At 47.5% G+C, this 22,099-nt stretch overlaps 1 protein-coding gene and 1 non-coding gene across 5 annotated transcripts in view; one reads left to right on the top strand and one right to left on the bottom strand.

Annotated features, from left to right (window-relative positions):
• The window catches only part of CLASP1 (cytoplasmic linker associated protein 1), a 261,865-nt gene that overhangs the window by 85,160 nt on the left and 154,606 nt on the right, over window positions 1-22,099 (top strand). For all 4 annotated transcript variants that reach the window (XM_061135374.1, XM_061135373.1, XM_061135372.1 and 1 more), the window contains 5 exons: window positions 6,043-6,121; window positions 7,528-7,631; window positions 8,424-8,515; window positions 10,289-10,364; window positions 19,200-19,297. In XM_061135374.1, the coding sequence (XP_060991357.1) occupies window positions 6,043-6,121; window positions 7,528-7,631; window positions 8,424-8,515; window positions 10,289-10,364; window positions 19,200-19,297 (449 nt within the window). The remainder of the gene's footprint in view (window positions 1-6,042; window positions 6,122-7,527; window positions 7,632-8,423; window positions 8,516-10,288; window positions 10,365-19,199; window positions 19,298-22,099) is intronic.
• On the bottom strand, window positions 5,381-5,506 carry LOC133051368 (U4atac minor spliceosomal RNA). Its single transcript, XR_009691863.1, has one exon. It is a non-coding gene; the product is annotated as a U4atac minor spliceosomal RNA (small nuclear RNA).

Raw genomic sequence — 22,099 nt, 5'->3', positions numbered from 1 at the left:
TTGTTATGTATGTGTTGAGATCAAGGTCCGCGGCTTTTTTATTCCAGATGGATATTCAGTTGACCCACGGCTCTCAGTCCAGTGTGACGCCTACTTTGTCATAAAAGGGCCCATTGCTGCACAAGTCTCTTTCTGTCCTCTCTGCTGTAGTAATCTTGATTTCCTATGGGAGTGGGTTTTACCACCTTGTGTCCTGTCCTTTGCATTTCCACATAGATTTTGAAATCAGCTTGTGAACTTCCTAAAGATAAATTACAGTTGGGATTTTGAGTGAAATTTTGTGTGTAGATCAATTTGGGAAAAATGGAAATTTTGCAGTATTGAGTATTCCAACCTGTAGTTTCCTCCATTTATTTTAGTCATTTTTAATTTTTTTTTTTTTATTACTCTGTAGCTTTGGGAGTAGAGAATTATTTTGGCTAGATTTATTCTTAGGTGTTAATTTTTATGCAATTAAAAATGGGAGCTTGAAAATTTTCCTTTCTGACTTATTGTTAGTATAGAAAAGTAGTTGATTTTTTTTTTCCTTTTTGCTATGTTGACTTTGTATTAATCAGTCTTGCTAAACTCACTTATAGTATACCTGTAGATCTTCTGGATTTTCTACTCATAATTTCCATTAATATTGACAATTTTGCTTCTTCTCTGTGAGTTTTATATCTTTCATTTTTTCCCTTGCCATAAAGCTTTAGTGAGGACCTTAGATACAGTATTGAAAAGAAGATGCAGTTGGACATTTTTGTCCTGTTCCCCGTATCAAAGCGAAAGCTTTCAGTATTTCATCAATTATGATGTTCAGTTTGACCCTTGGATTAAAATCTGGCTATTTCCACCATTTAGCTGTTGGGAATAATGCTGCTCAGAACGTGAGTGTTCAAGTATTTATTGGAATCCTTGCTTTTATTTACTTGGGGTTTATATCTAGAAATGGAATTGCTGGATCACATGGTAATTCTGTGTTTAATTTTTGGGGGAGCTTCCATACCATTTTCCACAGTGACTGTACCAACTGTACATTCCTAGCAACAATGACCGCAGAGCCCCAGTCCCCCCACATTCTCACCAGCACTTGTCTTCCAGTTCTGGTTCCTGTATTTTGGGGGCACAGTGACTCAGGTGGGTGTCAGCTCCCGCTCTAGTCTCCTTTTGCTGACCTCTTCTTTTGAACTCCATTGAAACTTACATTAATTCCGTTTTCTCTATGCTTAGCCTCTTACCTGCTGTTTTGAATTTTCCATCCTTCTGTTTCTCTGGGCTTCGTTCTGGAATTTTTCTGCAGACTTACTTTCCTGTTTAATTCCCTCTTCATCTATATCTAGTATGTTTTTAAGTCCATCCATCCAGTACGTAATTTTGGACATTGCATTGTTTGGTTCTTTTAAAAATTTGTGTCACTTTTTGAAAGTAAGCACCTCTCCCCCTAATTGTAATCTTGAGTATTTTGTCTTATACATAGTAAGAATTATTCTGCTCCTAATTATTCTCACATGGATCTTCATTTCTGCAAGTTTTTGTTTATAGTTGTCCTGCGTGCCTGATTATCTTTGGTTGTGCTTTGGACATTGTGTTTGAGAATTGTTTATAGAAGTAAATTGAGGACTAAATTAGAATTACGTTCTCTCCATGCAGAAATGATTTGGGCTTTTATCTTCCAGGGGTTTTAGGGCGCCAGCAATCTAATAAAATCATTTCTATCTGCTGTAAGGGATTGGTATTTTTCTAGGTCACCCAGTTTCTTGAAAATTGGTCTGCAGTACATCTGGAGGCTGTTTTATTTCCAGTTCACTCTCCAAATGTATAGCATTTGGATTTCCAACCCAAAGTGTAGGGGGTTGTTTGAGGTCTCTGGAATGTATATTCTAGACCCAAGTGATTATCACAAGTAATTCTCAGCATCTTGTTGCCCCTTTTCAGTGTATAAACAGCCCTGGAGCAAAGATAGACTCTTTACTGCAGGCTTCTCTCTCCGGATTTTAGTTTTCTTATGTTTTGTGACCTGGTAGTTTTTCTATGCCTTCTTAGTTCTCCAGTGTTTCCAAGCAGATGTACTTTTATGTGAAATTCCACACTTGTAGTTGTTTTTATCATGAGGGGTGGCCTGAGTTAGTCAGCCATTATTACCTCCTTTTAAAAGTTACAGGATAAAAAAAATAAATAAAATAAAAGTTACAGGATAAAGGAGCTGTGTTAGCCCTTAAACACATCTGTTCCAAACTAATTCATTACTAGTTAGTAAAGTAGGGGTTTATTATCACTTACCATGAATCCAGTATCATGCTGTGCATTATGGAAGTTTCAAGGAAATACCAGGCATGGTATTCCTTACATTCAAGGACATTAAGCTGGGGACACAAACATAAACTTAAAATCAGATAGAATATTGGAGGAGACAAGGGTCATGCAGGATTCCTGGTTTCGTGAAAACTGTGGGTGGAGTGAGGGGCATGAGCCGACCCTCCGCCCTTCTCTCCCGGCCGTCTGCGCGCGGTGGGCAGTGCCCTGTCATCCCTGCTGTACATGGCAGCTCTTCTTTGGCTCCTGCACTGTGTTTAAGACGCGTCTGAGGCCCTTCTGGGGCTGCCTCCCCTGCCCCCTCCCAAGTCCTCAGCTGTTCACTCTGCCCACCTTCGCCCCTCACTCTTCTCTCGGCTGGGAGGTCTTCTCTTCCTTTAGTGTGAGGCCAGTTCTTCACAGCTTACTAGCCTTGTGCAGTGCACCCCCTCTGGAAAACCTCCTCTGCCAGCCCAGGCCCTCTTCCCAGGAATCCTAGGCATGGCCTCCCCTGATCTGAATCAGTGTGTTTGACCCCTGCACTGGCAGTGACCATGGTTTGGGGCTAACAGCTATCATCTGGGTCATCTGGCCTTTTCCATGCACCAAGCACTATTGCAAGCACTTCATGTGCACACAGTGACCTTTGCTGTAGCTGTTACTGTGTCCCCATTTAACAGGTCAGAAAACTGAGGCACAGAGAGGTTTCACAGCTCCTAATTAGAGTTGTCTTCTGCGCAATGACTTTATTCAATTCTCCCTTTCTTCAATAGGGAAATGGGAATGTAGGAGAAGGGCCTGAACTGTGAAGATAAATATTTGTGGGTTGCCTCTCCTTTCCTGCCCCCACTGGGGCCGTGACTTAGGGTGAAGTAGACAAGTGTTGGGGGGGGGGCGGGATTTGTTTTTCTGTGAAGGTGTCTGGGACTGTGCTCTGGCCTCTCTATCCTAGGTCCCTGGGGCTTGCTGTATTCATCAGCCTTGTCTTCCGGAGCAGTCTCTGGACTCCCCCAGTCTGTCTGGGTGGGAATTTTGGGAACACTGCTGCCTAGGATTTAGTCAGGCCTGCTCTGCTCGGACCTGGCAGTAAACCTCCAACCTGGAAAAGTTTAAAGTTTGTTTTCCCAAATTCTGCAAGTGGGTAAACTGACATGGGCTGTCATATTTGAAAAGACCATAGTCCTCTTACATCACAGTCTTGTGGGAATTCTGAAGGGATGTGGTGAGAACTGAGGTCCATTATTAATATTTCTATAATGAATAGCACTCCCCCCTCCAACCAGTGGTGCACCCAGACACATGCTTAGGGTTTCATCAAGGAAAAGACAGTTCTTAATGATTGAGAGTTTGCTCTTTTTTTTGAAAAATAAACTTAAATTTTTAGAACAGTTTTGGATTTACAGAAAAATTGCAAAGATAGTAGAGTCCCCCATGTATCTATCCCATGTCGAGCCTCCCCATCATATATCACTGTCTGACACTAGTGTGGTGTATTTGTTGAAGTTAATAAAACAGTATTGATAGGTTGTGATTAACTGAAGTCCACAGTTTATTCGGGTCTTTTAAAATTCTGTCTAATGTCCTTTATCTATCCCAGGCTTCCATCTAGGGTTTGCTGTTTCAGTTGCTAAGTCCTGTGCAGCTCTTTTGCCGACCCCCTGGACTGTAGCCCACCAGTCTCCTTTGTCCATGGGATTTCCCAGGCAAGAAGACTGAAGTGGGTTGCCATTTCCTCCTCCAGGGAGTCTTCTCAACCCAGGGATCTAACCTACTTCTCTTGCATTGGCAGGCATGACCTAAGAAGCTCATACTCTATTTGTCTCCTAGGCTTCTCTTGGCAGTGACAAGGAGGAAGGAAATTTGACTTTCCTTCTTTTTGTTGACTTTGATGGTTTTGAGATGTATGGTAAGATATTTTGTAGGCTGTCCCTCTCTGGGGATCTGATATTGTTATTCGACTGGGCATGTGGGTCTTCAGGCTAAGGATCACAGACCTAAAGCCCCATTTTATCACATACCAAGCATACACACCTCCAGCCTCATTTATGGCTGTTGATGTTGACCTTGAAGATCTGGCTGAGGTTCCAGTACCCTTTGTCAAGCTTTTCCCATTGTACCCGTTACTCCCCCTACTCTTTAGCTACTCTCCCTACTCTAGGGCTTTGGAAGGAAATGAATGCATGATTCCTCATCTTCTGTAGCTCATAAATGAAGTCATTAAAATGTTTTTTTTACTGTTATAGGCTTTTAAAAAAACCTGTCACAAAACAATGTTCTCTTTATATAAAAATTAAAAGATTATGCCCTTTTAATATCTTCAAGTCACCAATCCCTTATAAGGACAGTATGTGTATTGTGGTTATTATTGGGCAAATTTTGATTCCTTTGTTTTGAAACAGTGATTTTAAAGCTGAATAGAAAAGCCTGCTGTTTCTACTTTTACTGGTCGCAAAACAAGGGCAGGCAGATTCAAGGACTCATCATATCATTATCTGGGGTAGCTTCAGGATAATTATCACCACCGCAATTTTGTTCGTTGGTTCTATATAAACATCAGACCGTATCCCAGGTCGTTTCTGAACTATGTTTAATAAAGTTGCACAATGCAAGAGTGCTTCCTACTGAGCAACACACACACACACACACAGGGCTTGTAGGGCTCTCGTTTTAATGGTAGAGCGAGGTGGCAAGGGCGAGTTGGGGGGTTAAGAGTCACCAGTTACCTGTGTAACTGTAAAAGGGAACACAGGTACTCTAACTAGGCGCGAGCAGGTGCCCGGCGCGGGTGTTTTGCTCAGTGGTGTCCGACTCGGCATAATTCCACGGACTGTATGTAGCCTGCCAGGTTCTCTTGTCCACGGGATTCTCAAGGTTAAGAGTACTGTAGTGGGTTGCTTCTTGTCCAATCCTGGCACCAGAAGAAAGAGACAAAGAGATGAACAGTAGGGGTTTCGGTTAGTTTTTCTTGGGGAAGCATGTGGATTGTGAAAACTCTAAACTCCATTCTGTCAGCTCTTAAGCGCCATCTACCGGTTTTCACCAGGACTGCACTTTCACTTTAAGGAACTGTTCTTACAACAAACAAATCGTGGAAAAAGAGATTTTTCTTTTTTCCAAAAATTGCACCGTGATAAAGCGGAGCTCTAGCCGGTGCGGGCGTGTTGCATAGGCGTCAGCAGTACTGCCCTCGCTAGGCGCTCATCGGACAGTAGCGCAACCCCAAGAAAAGGATGGTTGGTAGCGCTTTCGCGTGCGGCGCGAGTAGCAGGCGCCAACACTGGGTTGACTTGTGGCGACTAACTCAGCAGTGCCGCCGCAGCCGCCCGGCAGCGGGTGAACCTCCACTGATCACGGCTTCTGAAGCTCGCCACCAACACTTCGTTTTCGGAGGCTCGGAAGGTCGCAAAGAGGCAGTTCAGTGGTACCCAGAAGGCCGCGCGCCGGCCGCCAGCCTATTTGCATACGCGCGCCCTGCCGGGGCGGGGCTTCGGCGGGAGTTCCCGCCCTCCTGGGCTGGCGCCCGGAGCCGGCTCGCGGCGTCGGTGTTTGAGTAGCGTCTCGCCGAGGACTCTCTCGTATTAGCTCTGTCAACCGCCCTTTCGGACAAGAGCGGCCCTCTTCCTGATACCCAGCTCCACCCTCGGGTCGGCGCTCGCTCGGGCTCCCGGGCCGAGTCTGAGCCAGAGATGCGGGGGCGCGCCTGCAGCCGGCGGGCGAGGGCGCCAAACCCCCGATGGGCCGCTGACGAGAGCCCACTGTTTGCCGTTGCAGGTGGTTCTCCTGGGCATGGACATCCTGTCCGCGTTGGTCACCCGGCTGCAGGATCGGTTCAAGGCGCAGATCGGTACAGGTGAGCTCTCTCCTCCCGTCTCGGCCTTCACTGGGTCTCCCCATACCCTGCACCTGGCTGTACCCGCCCCACAGCCAGCCCTCGTTCAGCCCCCCACCTTTTCTTTCTAGCCCGCTCTCCCCGGCTCGCCCCCACCTCCTCCTGCATCTGTAGATGCTGCCCCGCTGCCCTCGCTCCCCTCGTGCGCCTTCTGGATCTGCCGCCTTCGCGCACCTGCTGGCATCCGCCCCCCGCCCCCTTTCCATACCTTTCTGCTCTTTTCCCATCTTCCTGTTCTAGGACTAGCTATTACTTTTATTTCTTATGCCAATTACCATCATGCTGTGCTGCCAACCAAACCCTGTTTGCCTCTGACCCTTCTCTTGGAGAGGCATTGCCTTTTCTCTTTGAGAGTCTTACAGATCCGACGCAGCTGTATTTTTAAACAGTTTATTGTTACTATGACCGTTTTCACTTTGGTTGTCAGTGTCATTTCAAGTGTGTGGCGAATGATCACTTTTATTTTGAAGGGAAAACAGTGTGAGAATAATGAAATAAAAATAACATCAGGTTTCAAAGTTTAAGAGACGGTTTTATTCCCAACCTCTGGGAATAACTGCCTCTTTCATAACAACACAACAATCCCTAACCCTTTCCTTTTAGCATTTCTCGTTACGACAGGTACACATATATTTGTGCATTTCTGTTAACTTTCGGTCAATGTGCATGTTTAGATAAAGTCATGAACTCTTCCCACTCTGCCATAAACTGTGTATCTGCAAATGAAAATCCCTCTTATTTTTATTAATTTGATTATTTAATACCAAATTAGATGAATTGTTCAGGATTATTTTCTGTAAAATAAATTTCTAATAGACTTTTAGAAGAAGCAAAGTGAGTTGACCTCTGACATCCAAGTGCCCTTGGAACAGCAGGGATGGCCCACCCAAGCTGTGCAGAGGAAGGGCTGGCGGAGAGCTGCATTCTGTCTGATGAGCATGCAGAGATGTTATGTAAAGTGAAAAGCAGACTGAGCCTTAAGTGTCTGTCTGTCCACCCCCGGGTAGATGCACGGGGGCCTCTCTCTCTTACCTGGATTACCTTTTGTGTTGACTCTTTGCTGCCAAGGTCTTCCACTGACATCCATTTTAATAACATTCCAGCAGCTTAAAAACACATTGGGAACTGCCCAGAGGGAGGTGGCATAAGGAAGAAGACAAATAGTGTGTCCATGCAAAGGATTTTTGCAAATTCTCATAGTATCTCCCATGAATTTGAACGGGAGGAGATTTACAGGGGTTGGTGGGTGTAGAGTGATCTGCCTCATTTAGGCCAGGATTTTGAGATATCTTGTTAATGGAAATACCCACAGTTGGTGACCTTGGGCTATCAGAGTAGATTTGATCAAGTTGCATTTTAATTTCCAGTGCTGCCGAGTTTAATAGACAGACTGGGAGATGCTAAAGACTCTGTGAGGGAGCAAGACCAGGCCCTGCTGCTGAAGATCATGGATCAGGCTGCTAATCCCCAGGTGAGACCAGGGTGTTCCTGCAAAGTGTCCGTGGGTTTCGGAGAAAAAAAATTTATGGTATTTCATCTGGCCCCTCTTACCCCCCCCCCCCCCCAAGTGGAATATTTACAGAGGGTATACCTTTGAATAAATTAGTGAACTTAACATGGGTATGGGGTGCTTGGTTTAATTTCTTAGACTCAAGCTCATTTATGTAATTGACTCTTTGTGTCTCTGAAAAGATGCAGCTGTGATGTCAGGGCTATCGGCAGCCTGGCTGCAGCCCTGGCCCGTGTCTGCTGGTGAGCTGGGCTGCTGGGACGGACAGCCAGAGATACAGCTCTGTCTTACTGGTCCAGCTGTCCATTGTTGGGGGGTGGGGCAGGGTGAGACGGTGTGAGGAGAAGCTTTCCCAGGGCAGGTAAAACCTAGACTAGTCTGGGAAGCAGAGCAGGTTAGAGGGTGGGGTAGGCACAGCTCTTCCGGCCCAGAGAGCAGCGTGAGCAGGTGACCTCTGGTAAGTCACCCCGCCTCTGCTTCATTTTCCCCATCTGGAAACTGGGGACAGTCCCACCTCTTTTTCAGGGTTGTCGGGAAAATTAAATGCAATTACATAAAGGAATGTGTTTTGAAAGGTTTTAGCTTGATATAGAAACCTATGTTACCATTTTCCAAAAAGCTCCCCAGAGGGCTGGTGGAAGCGGGGAGGGATATGGCACCTGTGGTGAGGCCCCTGCCCTGGGGGCCCCCGGCTTGGATGGGCTGCAGCAGCCTCCTCCCCTCCTCTCCCCCCCTTACCTCTGCCCTCTGCAGTACGTGTGGGACCGGATGCTGGGCGGCTTCAAGCACAAGAACTTCCGCACCCGGGAAGGCACGTGTCTCTGCCTCGTGGCCACCCTCAATGCGTAAGTCTGGGTGGGGCCTGAGGGCTTCCTTGGCCAGGCTTTTGTATTTGTAACTTTTAACTTTGAAATCATCGTATATTTATAGGAAGATGTAGAGAAACGTCCTGGGAGGTGCCTCGCACCCGCCCGCTATCTTGCGAGTGCGTAGTACAGGGTCCAGACCAGGAAATCGGTGTTGATGTGAGCGTGTTCAGGTTCCTCCAGTGACACACGTGTGTCCTGTGTGTTCTGTGTGTGCCCGGCTCCGTCACAAGTGCAGCCCCAGGTAACTCGCTGCCACGTTCACGGGCAGCCCGGTACCTCACCCCAGGATGCTCACAATGCTGTTCTAGCCAGTCCCCAACCTCTGCCAGCCAGTCACCTGTTCTCCAGCTCTGAGATTTTATTAAGAATATTACATGAATGGAATCACATGGAACGTGACCCTTTGAGATCAACTTTGTTTTTTTCTCATAGCATAATTTCCTTGAGATTGCATGTATGCTCTGGCCGAACAGTTCATTGCTTTTCATTGCCAAGTAGAATTCCCTGATATAGATGTATCATAATGTATTTAACCATTCACCTGTTGAATACTTCGTATTTGGTTATTATAAATAAAACTGTTATGAATACATGCATATACCAGTTTCTGCCTGAACAGAAGTTATCATTTATTTTGGGTCAGTGCCCAGGAGTGCAATTGCTAGGTCATTTAGCAAGTTCGTTTTAGTTTTTAAGAGAAATTCTTAGCTATTTTCCATAGTTGTCTGTACTGTTATACATTCCCACTATCAGTCTGTGAATGATTTCGTTTCTTCAGAAACTAGCGTTGAATGTTATCACTGTCTTTAATTTTAACCATTTTGATGTGCATGTAGTTTATGTTATTGTGGTTTTGCTTCCTTAATGACTGTTGATGTTTTAAGATTAAAAATTACAGATCACCTTTTCTGATTGTGAAAGTATTACTGTATATGTCACAGAAAATCAGCATGAAGAAGAAAGTGATCATTGTCTATAATTCTGCTACCTTCAGATAATCACTGTTAACATGTAGCATTTTGTTCCAGACTTTAGAGTTTTATTATTTTTTAAAAAACAAAATGGAGAGTTTAATGTTTACATTACTTGGTAGGTTTTTTTCCCCCTCTTAATGTGCTAGATTTTAAGGGTCATTAATTATGGCATATGTGTGAAGCTTTTAAAAAATGTTTCTGGCCTTTGATAACAGTTGTTTCACTTATTTATTCTAAGGGAGTAATCGAGGGTAGTCAAAGAGAATTGTATTGAGAGAGCTTGTCTGTGACCGCGCTTATGGTGCTGAACGGTTGCCAGTAGCTTAGTTGTTCTCCAGCAGGGCAATGTCCTCTCAGCCGTTCGTTGCAGCTTTTCATCAAGCGTTGTTACCTGAACGTCTGTTGTAGCGGAGAGCTGCACACAGTGGGGGAGAGGGAGAGGGTTAGCGGAGGGCTCCAGGGACCTGCCTGGGAGCGCAGTGAGTCAGGCAGAGTAGGAACCGTCATGGGACGAATAGTGATGCCAGCATGGCGGGACCCCCGGTGGGACAGGCTCGGGCTTCAGCTTGGAGGGACCCCAAGTGCGGGGGGAGACTTGTGAAAAGCACTCGCAGTCTCTTGGACTCTGTGCAGAGGGCTTTTGGGTGTGTGTTTATTTTGGAAGCAGGTAAGGGGGGATGAGGAGTGAGCCCTGGTGAGAGAGAGTGGTGGGGTAGGGGAGGTGGCCTTCTGTCTTCTGTTTCCACCACCAGTAAAGCATTCCTTTTGTTTTCAGCTCTGGAGCACATACGTTAACACTAAGCAAGATCGTGCCACATATATGTAACCTACTAGGAGATCCCAACAGCCAGGTGAGTGTGTTTAGCAAGAAAGGTAAAGTGCTGGTCTCCCAGAGTGCAGGTGCGTTTGGTGCTGTGTGGGCGGGACTTTACTCAGCTCTTAGCTCCAGGCTTGTTTGCAGTTGTTGGGTTAATCTGGGGTCCTGGGTAGACCTGGGAGCCACTCTGCTCTTCTCTCCAGGTCGGGATGGGCCCCCCATTAGCCTTAAAGTGACATCATCCAGACCAGCCTCCAGGAGAAGGACACTGTGGTCCCCGTCTGTGTAGCCAGAGAGGTGGGCATGGGGGAGGGAGCAGTGGCCGCCTCCCAGAGAGGGGGAGGGGGGCCGTACAGGGCCTGGGGCCCTTCTCGGAGGCGGCGGGAAGGTGCCATGCTTTCTTTGGGTGGTGGCCACACTGGTGCCTCACGGATGTTTTATGTAAATAAAACAAGAACCGAGAAACAACAAAGCACCACTCCCCTGTGTCAGGGCGGGGGTGGGGGGGTGGCGCAGGTGAGCGGTGAGCCCGCCTCAGAGGCACCGTTTCTCTCTAGGTCACTCCTGGGGTCATCAAGGGCCCTGGCTGTCACCTTAGCTCACACAGCCGCTTAGATCAAGGGGCTTAACGTGGGGCCGGGACTTACAGAAGTGCACACTTTGACCCTTGAACAGCATGGGTTCAGAGCGCACAGACCCACCTTCAGGCGGATGTTCATAGGGTACACCGCTACACTGCATGGACCCTGGTAATCTGGATCCAAGGCGGCTGAACCACGCATGTGTGGAGGGTTTGCGCCCTGACCCCCGTGTTGTCCAGGGGTCGACTGTACGCTGGGAACAGCACCTGAGTTTCAGCGTTGACTGGCAGCAGCTGAAGGGAGCTCCGTGGACAAGCCTGCCTTCCCCTCACTGCCCCGGCTCAGCGCCCAGAGCCTGGGGTCTGAACGCTTCCTGCCCGCTCCTCCTTCCATGTCTCTGGGCTTCATCCCAGTTGCATTCCTGCCTCCTTTTTGGGGCTCTGCTGTGCTGCCCATTCCTGCTTAATGCTGGGCTATGCTGGTCTCTCTCGCCTGCACCCACTTTCTTCTTTCTATTCATCCTCTACCCAACCTTTATTGAGAACACTTGACATTGGAAATGTGATGTTCAGGTATTTTTATTTTTTGAATCATGCTTTATTGTGCAACATTAATTTAAAAATAACAGAATCTACTTTTTAAAAAGATTCTAACTTACCAAATGAACTGTTTTGCCTTTTTGCCCCCTTAATGTCTTGCCTCCACTTTGTTTTCTGTGGGAAAAATAATTTATGCAGGTCATACTCTGAGGCTGTGACCCCTGCCACATGGTGTCCTGTCCTTCTGTAGAGCAGGAAAGCCAGCCAGGCTGGCTGAGGTGCTTCGTTCCTCACTCAGGTGCTTACCTGGTGGCTCAGATGCTGAAGGGGGAGGAAATGGCAGCCCACTCCAGTGTTCTTGCCTAGAGAATCCTGTGGACCGGGGAGCCTGGTGGGCTGCTGTCCGTAGGGTCACACAGAGTCAGACACGACTGAAGCGAGTTAGCGTGCATGTGTGCATTGGAGACAGAAATGGCAGCCCACTCCAGTGTTCTTGTCTGGAGAATCCCAGGCACAGAGGAGCCTGGTGGGCTGCCGTCTCCGGGGTCGCACAGAGTCGGACACGACTGAAGCGACTTAGCAGCAGCAGCAGCAGACGGTAAAGAATCTGCCGCACTGTGGGAGACCTGGGTTCAATCCCTGGGTCGGGAAGATCCCCTGGAGGAGGGCATGGCAATCCACTCCAGTATTCTTGGAGAATCCCCACGGACAGAGGAGCCTGGCGGGCTGCAGTCCATGTTGTCACAAAGAGTCAGACTCAACTAAGCGACTGAGCGCAGCATAGGTGCTTACTCTGGTCTGACAGGTGATGTGAGTATTCACACTGGGCCCAGGAGGCTGAACGGGGGTCAGTGAGGCCGGGCTCGGTGGGCAGGCATCGGCCATCTAGAGTAGACAGCATCTGTAGCCAGTTTGCCACACTCAGCATCTGAGGAGCCTGTGTGTTCACATCTGCCCAAGGAGCGCTTCTCTGCACGTGAGCGAGTGTGTGCGGACTCATAGGCCCGAGGGCTCAGCTCCACCCCGGGGACGCCGCCTGCTCCCCTGATGCCAGTCTCCTTAGCCCCCCGCTCCTGGGGTTGTCTGTCCATGTGCTTGTGCCCCTGACTTCACTTGCGTTTTCTTGTCCGTCTCTCCTGCTGGTCTCCGAACCATCAAGGTCTGGACTACCCTGTCTCCTCTCTGTCGTCCCAGGACTGCCTTAGGACTGAGCGGGTTCTCCAGGGCTCTGTGCATGGCTTTCCCCTCTTGGTTGTGGCCGTCTCAGGTGGTAGAGGCCATTGTGTCTTCCTGGTGCTGTCTCTGCACTGGGCGCCCAGCATTATGGTCAGCTTCCATCCGGCTCTCAGTCCTCTGGTGGTGGCGGCGGTGTGTGTGTGTGTCTCTGTGTGTGTGCGTGTGCGCACACGCGCGCTTGTGGAGGGCTCTGCATGGTCCTGCACGTGGCTCCTCGTGTCAGTGGGATTTACCTTTAAGGTGAACCCTGTAGACACTCTGCCCCAGAGGGTGTGAGTCCTTTGATTGTGCTGTCATTGCACAGTGACCCGCTCCTCAGAGTGACCCCACACACGGGCTCTGTGTGGCTTGGGATGCTTTTGGCTGCTGAAAGTAACTCAGAACCACGAGAGCAGCGGGGACAGTGTATTATCCCCGTGAAGGGGGCCCGAGGGAGGGAGGCCACAGGGCGTGTTAGCAGTTTCGTGATGTCCCCGGGCCTGTGCGTGCCTCTCTCTTCTGCTGGGCTGCCCACCCCCTGGGCTTCCTTCTCTGCAGCTCTGCCCACAGGCCTGGCACGGGTGTGGTCCAGCTGTATGTACGTCCGGCCCTCCTGGCAGATGAAAGTGGGGTGCTCCGCTGTCCCTCTCCTGTTTCAGCGTTTTTGTATCGAAAGGTCCACACTCAGATAAAGTGGAGAGAGGGCTGTGCTGCACCCCGGGTGCCGTCACGTGGCCTCGGCAGTGGACCACACGAGGCCAGTTTACTTACATTGCTTTTGCTCCCCCACCCCATCATGTGGAAGCAAAATGTATTGAAGGGATGATTTTGAAGGAAATCTTAGACAGCAGGTGATTTAGTTCTCGACTCCTCCAAAAGGAGCGGGCTCCCCACCTAATCTTAACACCACTGTCGCTTCCTGCTCCTTTGGAATGACTCGTTCCCTCATGTCATTAAATGCCCAGTCCAGTGCACTTCTCCCTGAGGGTCTCCTGTGGTTTGGTGTTCCCTGCGTTTCTCTTTACCCAAGTGGAGAGACGTTTTCCAGGAGCTTTCCTCAGGTTTCCTGTCATATCTCGTGGTTGAGAGTTGTGTCTCAGGCCCCTCCATTAGCCCAGGGTCTGGGGAGGGACAGGAGGATGGGGTGGCTTTACACTCATGAGATGCTGCCTTCCTAGCTGAGGTCAGGGTTTCCTCCTTTAGGGTGTGGGTTGCAGAACAGGGCCTATGTCTTTTGCCTAGGAGGACAGGGCAAAGGCAGCCAGCAGTCTGGAGACACTTGCTCAATAGGGAGTCCCTTGCCAGATTGGAGAAGGAAATGACAACCCACTCTAGTACTCTTGCCTGGAAAACCCATGGACAGAGGACCCTGGTAGCCTACAGTCCATGCAGTTGAAAAGAGTCGGACACGACTGAGCGACTTCACTTTCACTTTCTGCCAGATAGGGGAAACTCCAGTTCTGCCTGAAAACCTCTGATATATCTTTATGAGCTGCCCAGCTGGCCTCATGCAGTGAGGTATCCTGTCTGCAGGCCCCCACCCCCGGCTGCTGTCTGTTTTCCTGAGGAGTTTGATCTGCATCTTCTGAGCCTAAAACCATCTTGCAGAGCCTGAGGACCAGTGTTGATCTCAGCGCTCTCTGCAGCCGGCCCTGGGCTGGGCTGGCTGTGCGTGGGTGCCGGGCGGGTGGGAGGATGACGTCCCTGGTGAGGGTTTGACCAGCACCTGAGGAGTGGGTGGGTTGGTGGCTGTGGGGGGTGGGGTGACTTTGGCCTTGCAGGGGTTTCTGGGGCCCTCCTTTTCCCTGAGAGTGAGGCTTCCCCTTGAGTTTCAGGCTGTGTAGGGAGCCTGTTTCCTGCCACTCACGTCTGGGTGGAGTGGAGTGAGGCGGGGCGGGGCGGGGTGGGGTGAGGCGAGGCGGAGTGACAGGCACGTCCTGGGGCCCTTGTCTTTTGCTCCGTGAGTGGTCTGAGCTGTTGGGGTTCCTTTGCAAGGTGAGCCTGCGGGTGGCCAGAAGCCCGGCCGGGACCTCCATTGTTGCATGTAGAGGTGAACACTGCTTTGTCCCTTCAGCCTTAATTGACTTGCTTTAGGGACACTTGTCTTCTCAGCTGCGTTACAATAGTTGATAGTGCCACACACAGTCTGTTCTGTGATTCTTGAATCGAGGGTCATTTAACTGACCCTGTAGCTTTCTGAGTCTGAAGAGGAGTTATTTAAAGGCTAAGGTTGTTAGTCTGAAAGATGCAGGTAATACCAGCTCCACCAGCCATTGTGTTGAGTGCTTCATATTCAGGACCATGGGGCACAAACGGCTGGCCTGAACTTGAATTTCGGTCTACAGGTGGGTGCGTGTGTGTGTCCATACACGTGTCTGCAGGATGGTTTTTACTTTTGGACTTCGGACAGTTTCACATTTGGGAGATGTGTGTTTCTGAGTGTTCTCCGGAGAGTGAGGGTGAGGCAGAGCCGTGCTTGCAGCACCCCAGTATGCATGCCCCCATGGCCACAAGCTGGCGGCCTGCTGGTAGCTGCCTGCCTGAGGCCGCACTCCCCTGCCCCCTGCCCTCGGGGTCCCCTGCCGGGGTCCTGCGTCCTCGTCCCCCCACCCTGCTCTGCCCATCGTGTTCCCTGCCTGGGCTGTGTGGCACCCTAGTTTGGCACCTAATAGGCAGTCAAATATTCGTTGAGTTGAGTCCATTATTTTTTTTAACCTCAAAGCAACCTTCCAGTTATGAAGGAGAGACTTGAGATTAAAAGAGTTTAACTATTTTGTCTAAAGTTATACAGTCTCTAAATGGCCAAGTAGGTCCTGAGGGCTACTTTGACTCTAAGGCTAGTAATTTTGTTGATTGATTGACTGAATAAGGTGATTCTTTAAATTCTATAGTGCTTTACGGTTTTTAGAAGTTACACACACAATTTCATATAGTAGTCCCATAATAACCCCCTTTCCACCCCTATATTGCCCCTGCCCCATTCCCGCTCCTTGCTGGCAACCACTAGTGTGTTTTCTCTATACAAACGTTTCTTTTTTGATTTATTCACTAGTTTGTTGTGTTTTTTAGATTCCACATATTAGTGATATCAGTATTTGCCTTTCTCTGTCTGACTTATTCCACTTAGAAGGCTAGTCATTTTTCCACTAAATCCCTTAAACTCTTTACAGCCCCGACTTGTAAGTAGCAGACAGGATATTGATTACTCTTTAAGGAGTTTCCCCAGCGTGATCTGCTCTGGCTCTGAGCAGATATCACGACTAGAAAGTAAGCAGTGGCGATGCGCCTGTCATTGATTTCAGACAGTGGCATTGACTGCTTTTGTTAGATGTGCATGTCTCAATGTGAAAATGTTTACTGACATCAGAAATTATTTCCTTTCCAAAGTAATCTGGTAATCTCTGTTATTCAGCTCAGGCTGCCATGGCAGAATACCATAGACGGGGAGGCTTGAACAAGTGAAACTTGTTTCTGGCAGTCCTGGATCAGGGAGCCAGTATGGCCAGCTCTGGTGAGGGTTCTCCTCCCATTTTGCAGACACAGAGAGCCCTCTTATAAAGACAGCCCTCCTGTCGTATCAGGCCCACTCTTATGACCTCATTTAACCTGAATTACCTTCTTCACCGGCCCTGTCTCTGTCTACAGTCATGTTGGGTTTCAACAGAGGAATTTTTTCGGGGGCTAGGGGGTGTCACATACACAATTTGGTACGTAGCATCAAGTTTTAGGTGAGAAGATAGTAAGAACCTGGAATTTGCCTATCTATCACAAGGGGGAAAACGTGAGTAAAATTGCCTGTCGTGCACTACTGTTAATCACAGGATGACTTGCAGTGTTCAGGACTGTAAGCTGTATTCCTGCTTCTTCTCTCGTTCACTCTCTGTCTCTTTGATTTCATTGCTTGAGACCAAATCTGGAATCATATTGTTCTCCTGTCTGTGCCTGCTCTCCTCCCCTGGGTACCCCCCACAGGCTGGCCTTGAATTCATTGGATTTAAAAAGTTTTTTTCTTTCCAGCTTTTTTACTGGCAGAATTTTAGATTTGTAGAAAAATGGAAAGGGTAGTACAGTGAATAGCCATATTTACCATTTAACATTTTGTCACATTTGTTTTATAACTCAACATGGATACTTAGGCACACGTATACACACACATACACAGAGAAATACTTTTTATTCTTGAACCATTTGAAAGTATCTAGCACACATCTTTTTACTCCTATATAATAACAGAGATATTTTTATATAATCACATGCTGTTTACACATCTGAGAAATTTAACATTGATAGACTATTAAGTTAGTGCAAAAGTAATTGCAGTTTTGGATCATGGATTTTAAATTATTATAACTAGAGTCAAACACGTCTTTATTAATCAGAATAGGAACCATTACAATCAACATACTTTGCCAATGAGAAGTAAGTTTGTTTATTCCTGTAGCATAAAAATCTATGCTTTGGGATTCAATGAACTCTTGGAAAGCATTTCCTACCTCCTTCTGGTTTGTGAGTGTTTTCCCTGCAAAAAGTTGTAGAGATGCTTGAAGAAGTGGTAGTCAGTTGGTGAGAGGTCAGGTGAACATGGTGGATAAGGCAAAACTTCATAGCCCAATTTGATCAACTTTTGAAGCTTTGGTTGTGCAACATGTGATCAGGCATTGTTGTGGAGAAGAACTGGGCCCATTCTGTTGACCCATTCTAGCTGCAGACATTGCAGTTTCCAGTGCATTTCCTCAATCTGCTGAGCATACTTCTCAGATGTAATGGTTTTACTGGAATTCAGAAAGCTGTAGTGGATCACATGGGCAGGAGACCACCAAACAGTGACCATGAGCTTTTTTTGGTGCAGGTCTGGCTTTGGGAAGTGCTTTGGAGCTTCTCAGGCCAACCACTGAGCTGGTCATTGCCGGTTGTTGTATAAAATCCACTTTTAATTGCCTGCCAGGCTCCTCTGTCCATGGAATTCTCTAAGCAAGAATACTGGAGTGGGTTGCCATTTTATTCTCCAGGGGTTTAATTGCACATCACAATCCAATTGAGAAATGGTTTGTTGTCATATAGAATAAGAGAAGATGACAATTCAAAACAACAGCTTTTTTTAAAAAATTTTCGGTCAGCTCATGAGGCACCCACTTACTGAGCTTTTCCACCTTTCCAAGTTGCTTCAAATGCTGAATGATCATAGAATTATCAGCGTTGCATTCTTCGGCAACTTCTCCTGTAGTTGTAAGAGGATCGGCTTCGATGATTGGTCTCAGTTAGTTGTTGTCAACTTCCAATGGCCGGCCACTGCACTCCTCATCTGCAAGGCTCTTGTCTCCTTTGCAGAACTTCTTGAACCACCACTGCACTGTATGTTCATTAGCAGTTCCTGGGCCAAATGTGTTGCTGATGTTGCAAGTTGTCTGCACTGTTTTAGGACCCATTTTGAACTCAAATAAAAAATTACTCAAATTTACTTTTTGTGTGACATCATTTATATAGTCTAAAATAAATATAAATAACATGTAATAAAACATTGTAATAACATTAGCAATATAACAAAATGAGAAATGTGCATTAAAATCATGTATAACACAACCACATTTATGTAGGAATGTATTCCAATATCAAATGGCAAAGTTCAACAATCCAAAATCCCAGTTACTTTTGCACCAGCCTTATGTTTGGTATATACACAGTCCATATTCAAATTCCCCCATTTTCTGTTTTGTTTTGTTTTTTAATAACGTTCATCCTGTCTCTGGAGCCTTATTTATCTGGACCTTCTTTCCCCTTGTCTGTGTGTGGCCAGACTGCTGCCTTGAGCTTCCTGAAGCTTATGCCATGCTGCTCCGCCTTCACGCCTTTGCACTGGCTGGTTACCTTGTTTGGAGCCTGTCTCATCCCATTTCTTCCTGCTGAAAAGCTGTGTTTCTAAGCACATTTTAAGTGGTTCCTTCCTCTTCCATAAAATGTTTCTTGGTATCCTCTGGTGTGCTCACTCCCCTCTACTGTGTGAGCTCTCTGTACTCTTTTGTATAACATTTATTACATCCTGTCCTGTATTGAATGTAGAATTTATGGACTTTTTTCCCATCTACCTTTTAGAACTTTGCACTTCTTGAATACAGGTGCTGTGTAACCTTTACCACACTTTTCTGTTGCTAAGTATTTAATTGGCCTACATCCAGAATGCTTTACATGGTGTTTTATTTTTAGAATGATTCACTTATTTGTAGTGTTTTCCACTTTGGTCTGAAATTTCTAGTTTCCAGACATCATCTTAAAGGATGAAAAGAACTGAGGGGTGTAGACTCTAACATGGACACAGGGCTGGGATCTGAGTTTTTCCACGCTCTCTGGAGCCGTGCCCACAGAGTCAGAGCTGTCACGGCACGGCTCTGTCCCATGCCGCGTCTCGCAGGGGTTGTGTTCAGAGTCCCGTTGGTGAGTGGGTGATGAACTTGGGGTGTTGGATAGCCTGTTGTGTCCGCAGCAGGAAGCACTGGGAATGACACAGAGCAGCTGTAAGATCTCTTCTTTTACATCTAGGTTCGAGATGCAGCAATAAACAGCTTAGTGGAAATTTACAGACATGTAGGAGAACGTGTGAGGGCAGATCTCAGTAAAAAAGGATTGCCACAGTCCCGGTGAGTTCAGACTTTTTTCCTTTCTCTTGCTCTTTCCCCTCCTCTTTCTCAGTTAACATCCTGGTTTGCATTGCTTATTTTGTTATGGGGTAATTTTTTTGAAAGACAATATGGTGAGAAGATTGGTGGATGGCAGTCTTGTCCAGATCATGTCTCAGGGGTCCCCTTTCATTCCACTTGCTCAAAAGTAAGACTTTCTCACCCAGACATCTGACCTGGTCCCATGCCACAGACTGTTTTTAGAAGCATATTTAAAAGTGATTGGTGTTGAAAGATTTTGCATTCTCTGGGTTCATGTGGTTCTATATTTCGTATGTACATGGAACCTGGTATCTTGGGGGCTTGGAGTGTATTTGTTTGAATGAAGCCTTCCCCAGATAAATCTGGATAGAAATATATAAGTGATAATTCTGGATATCTTTGAGATGGTAGCTTTGTGGCTAGTAATGCCAGTTTCAACATGCAAGTCTCCAGTGCAAGGAGATTAGTGTCTTACCATATCCAGAGTCCCCTTGAGTCCACAGATGTTTCTGTTGTCAAACTTTTAAAAATAATGAAAAATCAGTTATCTATGGTTTTAAACTGTGATGTAGAAATTTTATGCCAAATGAATTTTAAACCTTTTGACTGTCTAATTGGGAGAAAGTAATATGAAAACGCTGGGAAGTTAGGCCTGGATGGGACTCCCAAGTGGTTTGTCTGGGCCTGTCATTGTGCCCATGGGGACAGCTGAGGCCCAGTGACAGGAAGTGACTGGAGACATGACCCAGCTAGAAAGTCAGGGCTCAGGCTGATATCCTGTGCTTCATTTTCTCTGTCCAGTCCACAGATGAGCTTGCAGAGTGTTGGGCATCTCCACCTGGGGCGGAATGTTGAGATACACAGGAGCCATCTGTCTTGACGCCCCTCAGTTGGGTGTGATGGAAGTGGGCGACCGGCCCTGCAGTCAGGGTGCCGGAGGCACTTAAGGGGGGCAGCCTTCCTTGTTGAGTGTCACATCTGGCTGCATCATGGTCCCTGGGCCTTTGTTGTGTTTTTTTTTTTTTTAAAGCACTGCAGTATTTTTAACAGTAGAAAATGCTGGGGATACTCGGTACTAGCAGACAATGTGATCCATGAGCCCTGGGGGAGGGGTCAGCAGTTGGTGTGGTGGACGCCAGCCATTGACACTGAAGCCTTTCAGTGGACAGGGTCATCAGACAAGAATACAGCCACTCTTCATGTTTTTACGTGAAGGTAATCTGTGAGAGCAGGGGTTTTTAACTCTGGCGTTTTATGAACCTCCACTTCGTAGTCTCTGAATATATGGTGAGCGCACTCGGGGGGGAGATGAACTACAAAGGCCTGAGCGACTCTCAGGGAAAGCTGGGGGCTGCAGGGAAGCAGGGGCTACTGACTGATGATGTCACGGTCACCGTTGGGGAAATGGGTCTTGGGCCCTGAGAGCCTCTCCTGCCCGAGGCCTGGTGTCACCTCGCTGAGTGCCTCGTGGTGAGCCTAGGCCATGGCCGGCCCTTCTTCCCCGTGGGATTCCTGTGGCACGTTCAGCAGTCGCTACAGCAGCTGGGCACGTGACGTGGTGAAACTGAGGTCTAGCGAGGTGGGCGCAGAGGGTGAGTCACGCTGCAGGCCGAGGCCTGCATGTGGGGTTGGCCTGGCTCTGCCTGGACACTAGACTGCGGGGCTGCCCATCGTGTCCACAGAGCGGGGTCGGGAGCCTGGCCCGGGTGTGGCTGCCCACCTGCCTTCCTGTTGGGACTCTGGCATTTGTGGAGCCTTGGGCAGTGCTGGTTGAACAGCCCCCACAAATCCTGGCCCTCAGGTTTAATGAGCTTGCCTAGTGCCAGCATTCCATGCGTCCTGTCCCGGCTTGTGGCTGGGAATTGAGCATGTCCTTTGTGACTCCACCAGGAGAAACTCCAGGAATCTTGAGTCGAGTTTCCCGTGGTCCTCACCCCTTGGCTGATTCTCCTTTCTGTCCTTTTATATTGTAATAATCAGAGCTGTCAGTGTGACTGTGCCTGAGTCCTCCCAGTGAGTCGTGAAACCTGGGCTGGTCTTAGGGGCCCCACAGAGTGAGTGAGATGAGGTCCTGGAGCTGAGGCTAGAGCCTTCTCTTGCAGACTCCCAGTCATGGTTTTTTCCCCACTGTCAACTCTACTCCCTTGAAAAAAAGAAAAGATTAAAAAGAAGTAACAGAAGAGTTAGTGCCTCTGTGATTAGGAATGAGTTTCCACTGTCTCATGTTAGCTGAAATCCTTCCTCAAATTCTGGACCAAAAGGAGAGGGTAAGCCTAAGGAAGTGACCCACAGCTTTACAGCCATTGTCGTAAAACTGGCAGACACAGTGCTTGAAGAACTAGGCTGTTAGTTCTTTATAAAACTTGACTGGAAGAATCGGAAACCTCATTTATTTTTATATTTATTACAAGACAGTTACATAAAACCTTGCACTATGAGGGTCAGAAGCTCTGAGTGTCACCTTAATTTTGATGGGGAGGAGTCCAGATAGAATAGGTCCTAGAAAGAATCTCCTTCCGTCATTTGGAAAGTTCAGTATCTGCTCTGTGTGGCTCCAAGTGGCTGACTAGAATGCTTTGAATATCCTAGACTTCTTTTACATCGTTATAGGTTTTTCATCGTTGTTACAGAAGCATAGAAGAATCTTTAGCTTGGCAAGATTCCATAGCACTAACAAAATATTGTGAAATTTGCTTAATGTTTTCTAAAACTTGCCTTTAGTCCTGGAATAAAAAATGTTGTCCTCTAGCAGCTGTCCTTGGCAGTTTAGTGGTTAAGAAT

This window comes from Dama dama, chromosome 33, assembly GCF_033118175.1.
Source record: "Dama dama isolate Ldn47 chromosome 33, ASM3311817v1, whole genome shotgun sequence".
NCBI classification, from domain to species: Eukaryota; Metazoa; Chordata; class Mammalia; order Artiodactyla; family Cervidae; genus Dama; species Dama dama.
This window is presented reverse-complemented; position numbering and strand designations above follow the sequence as displayed.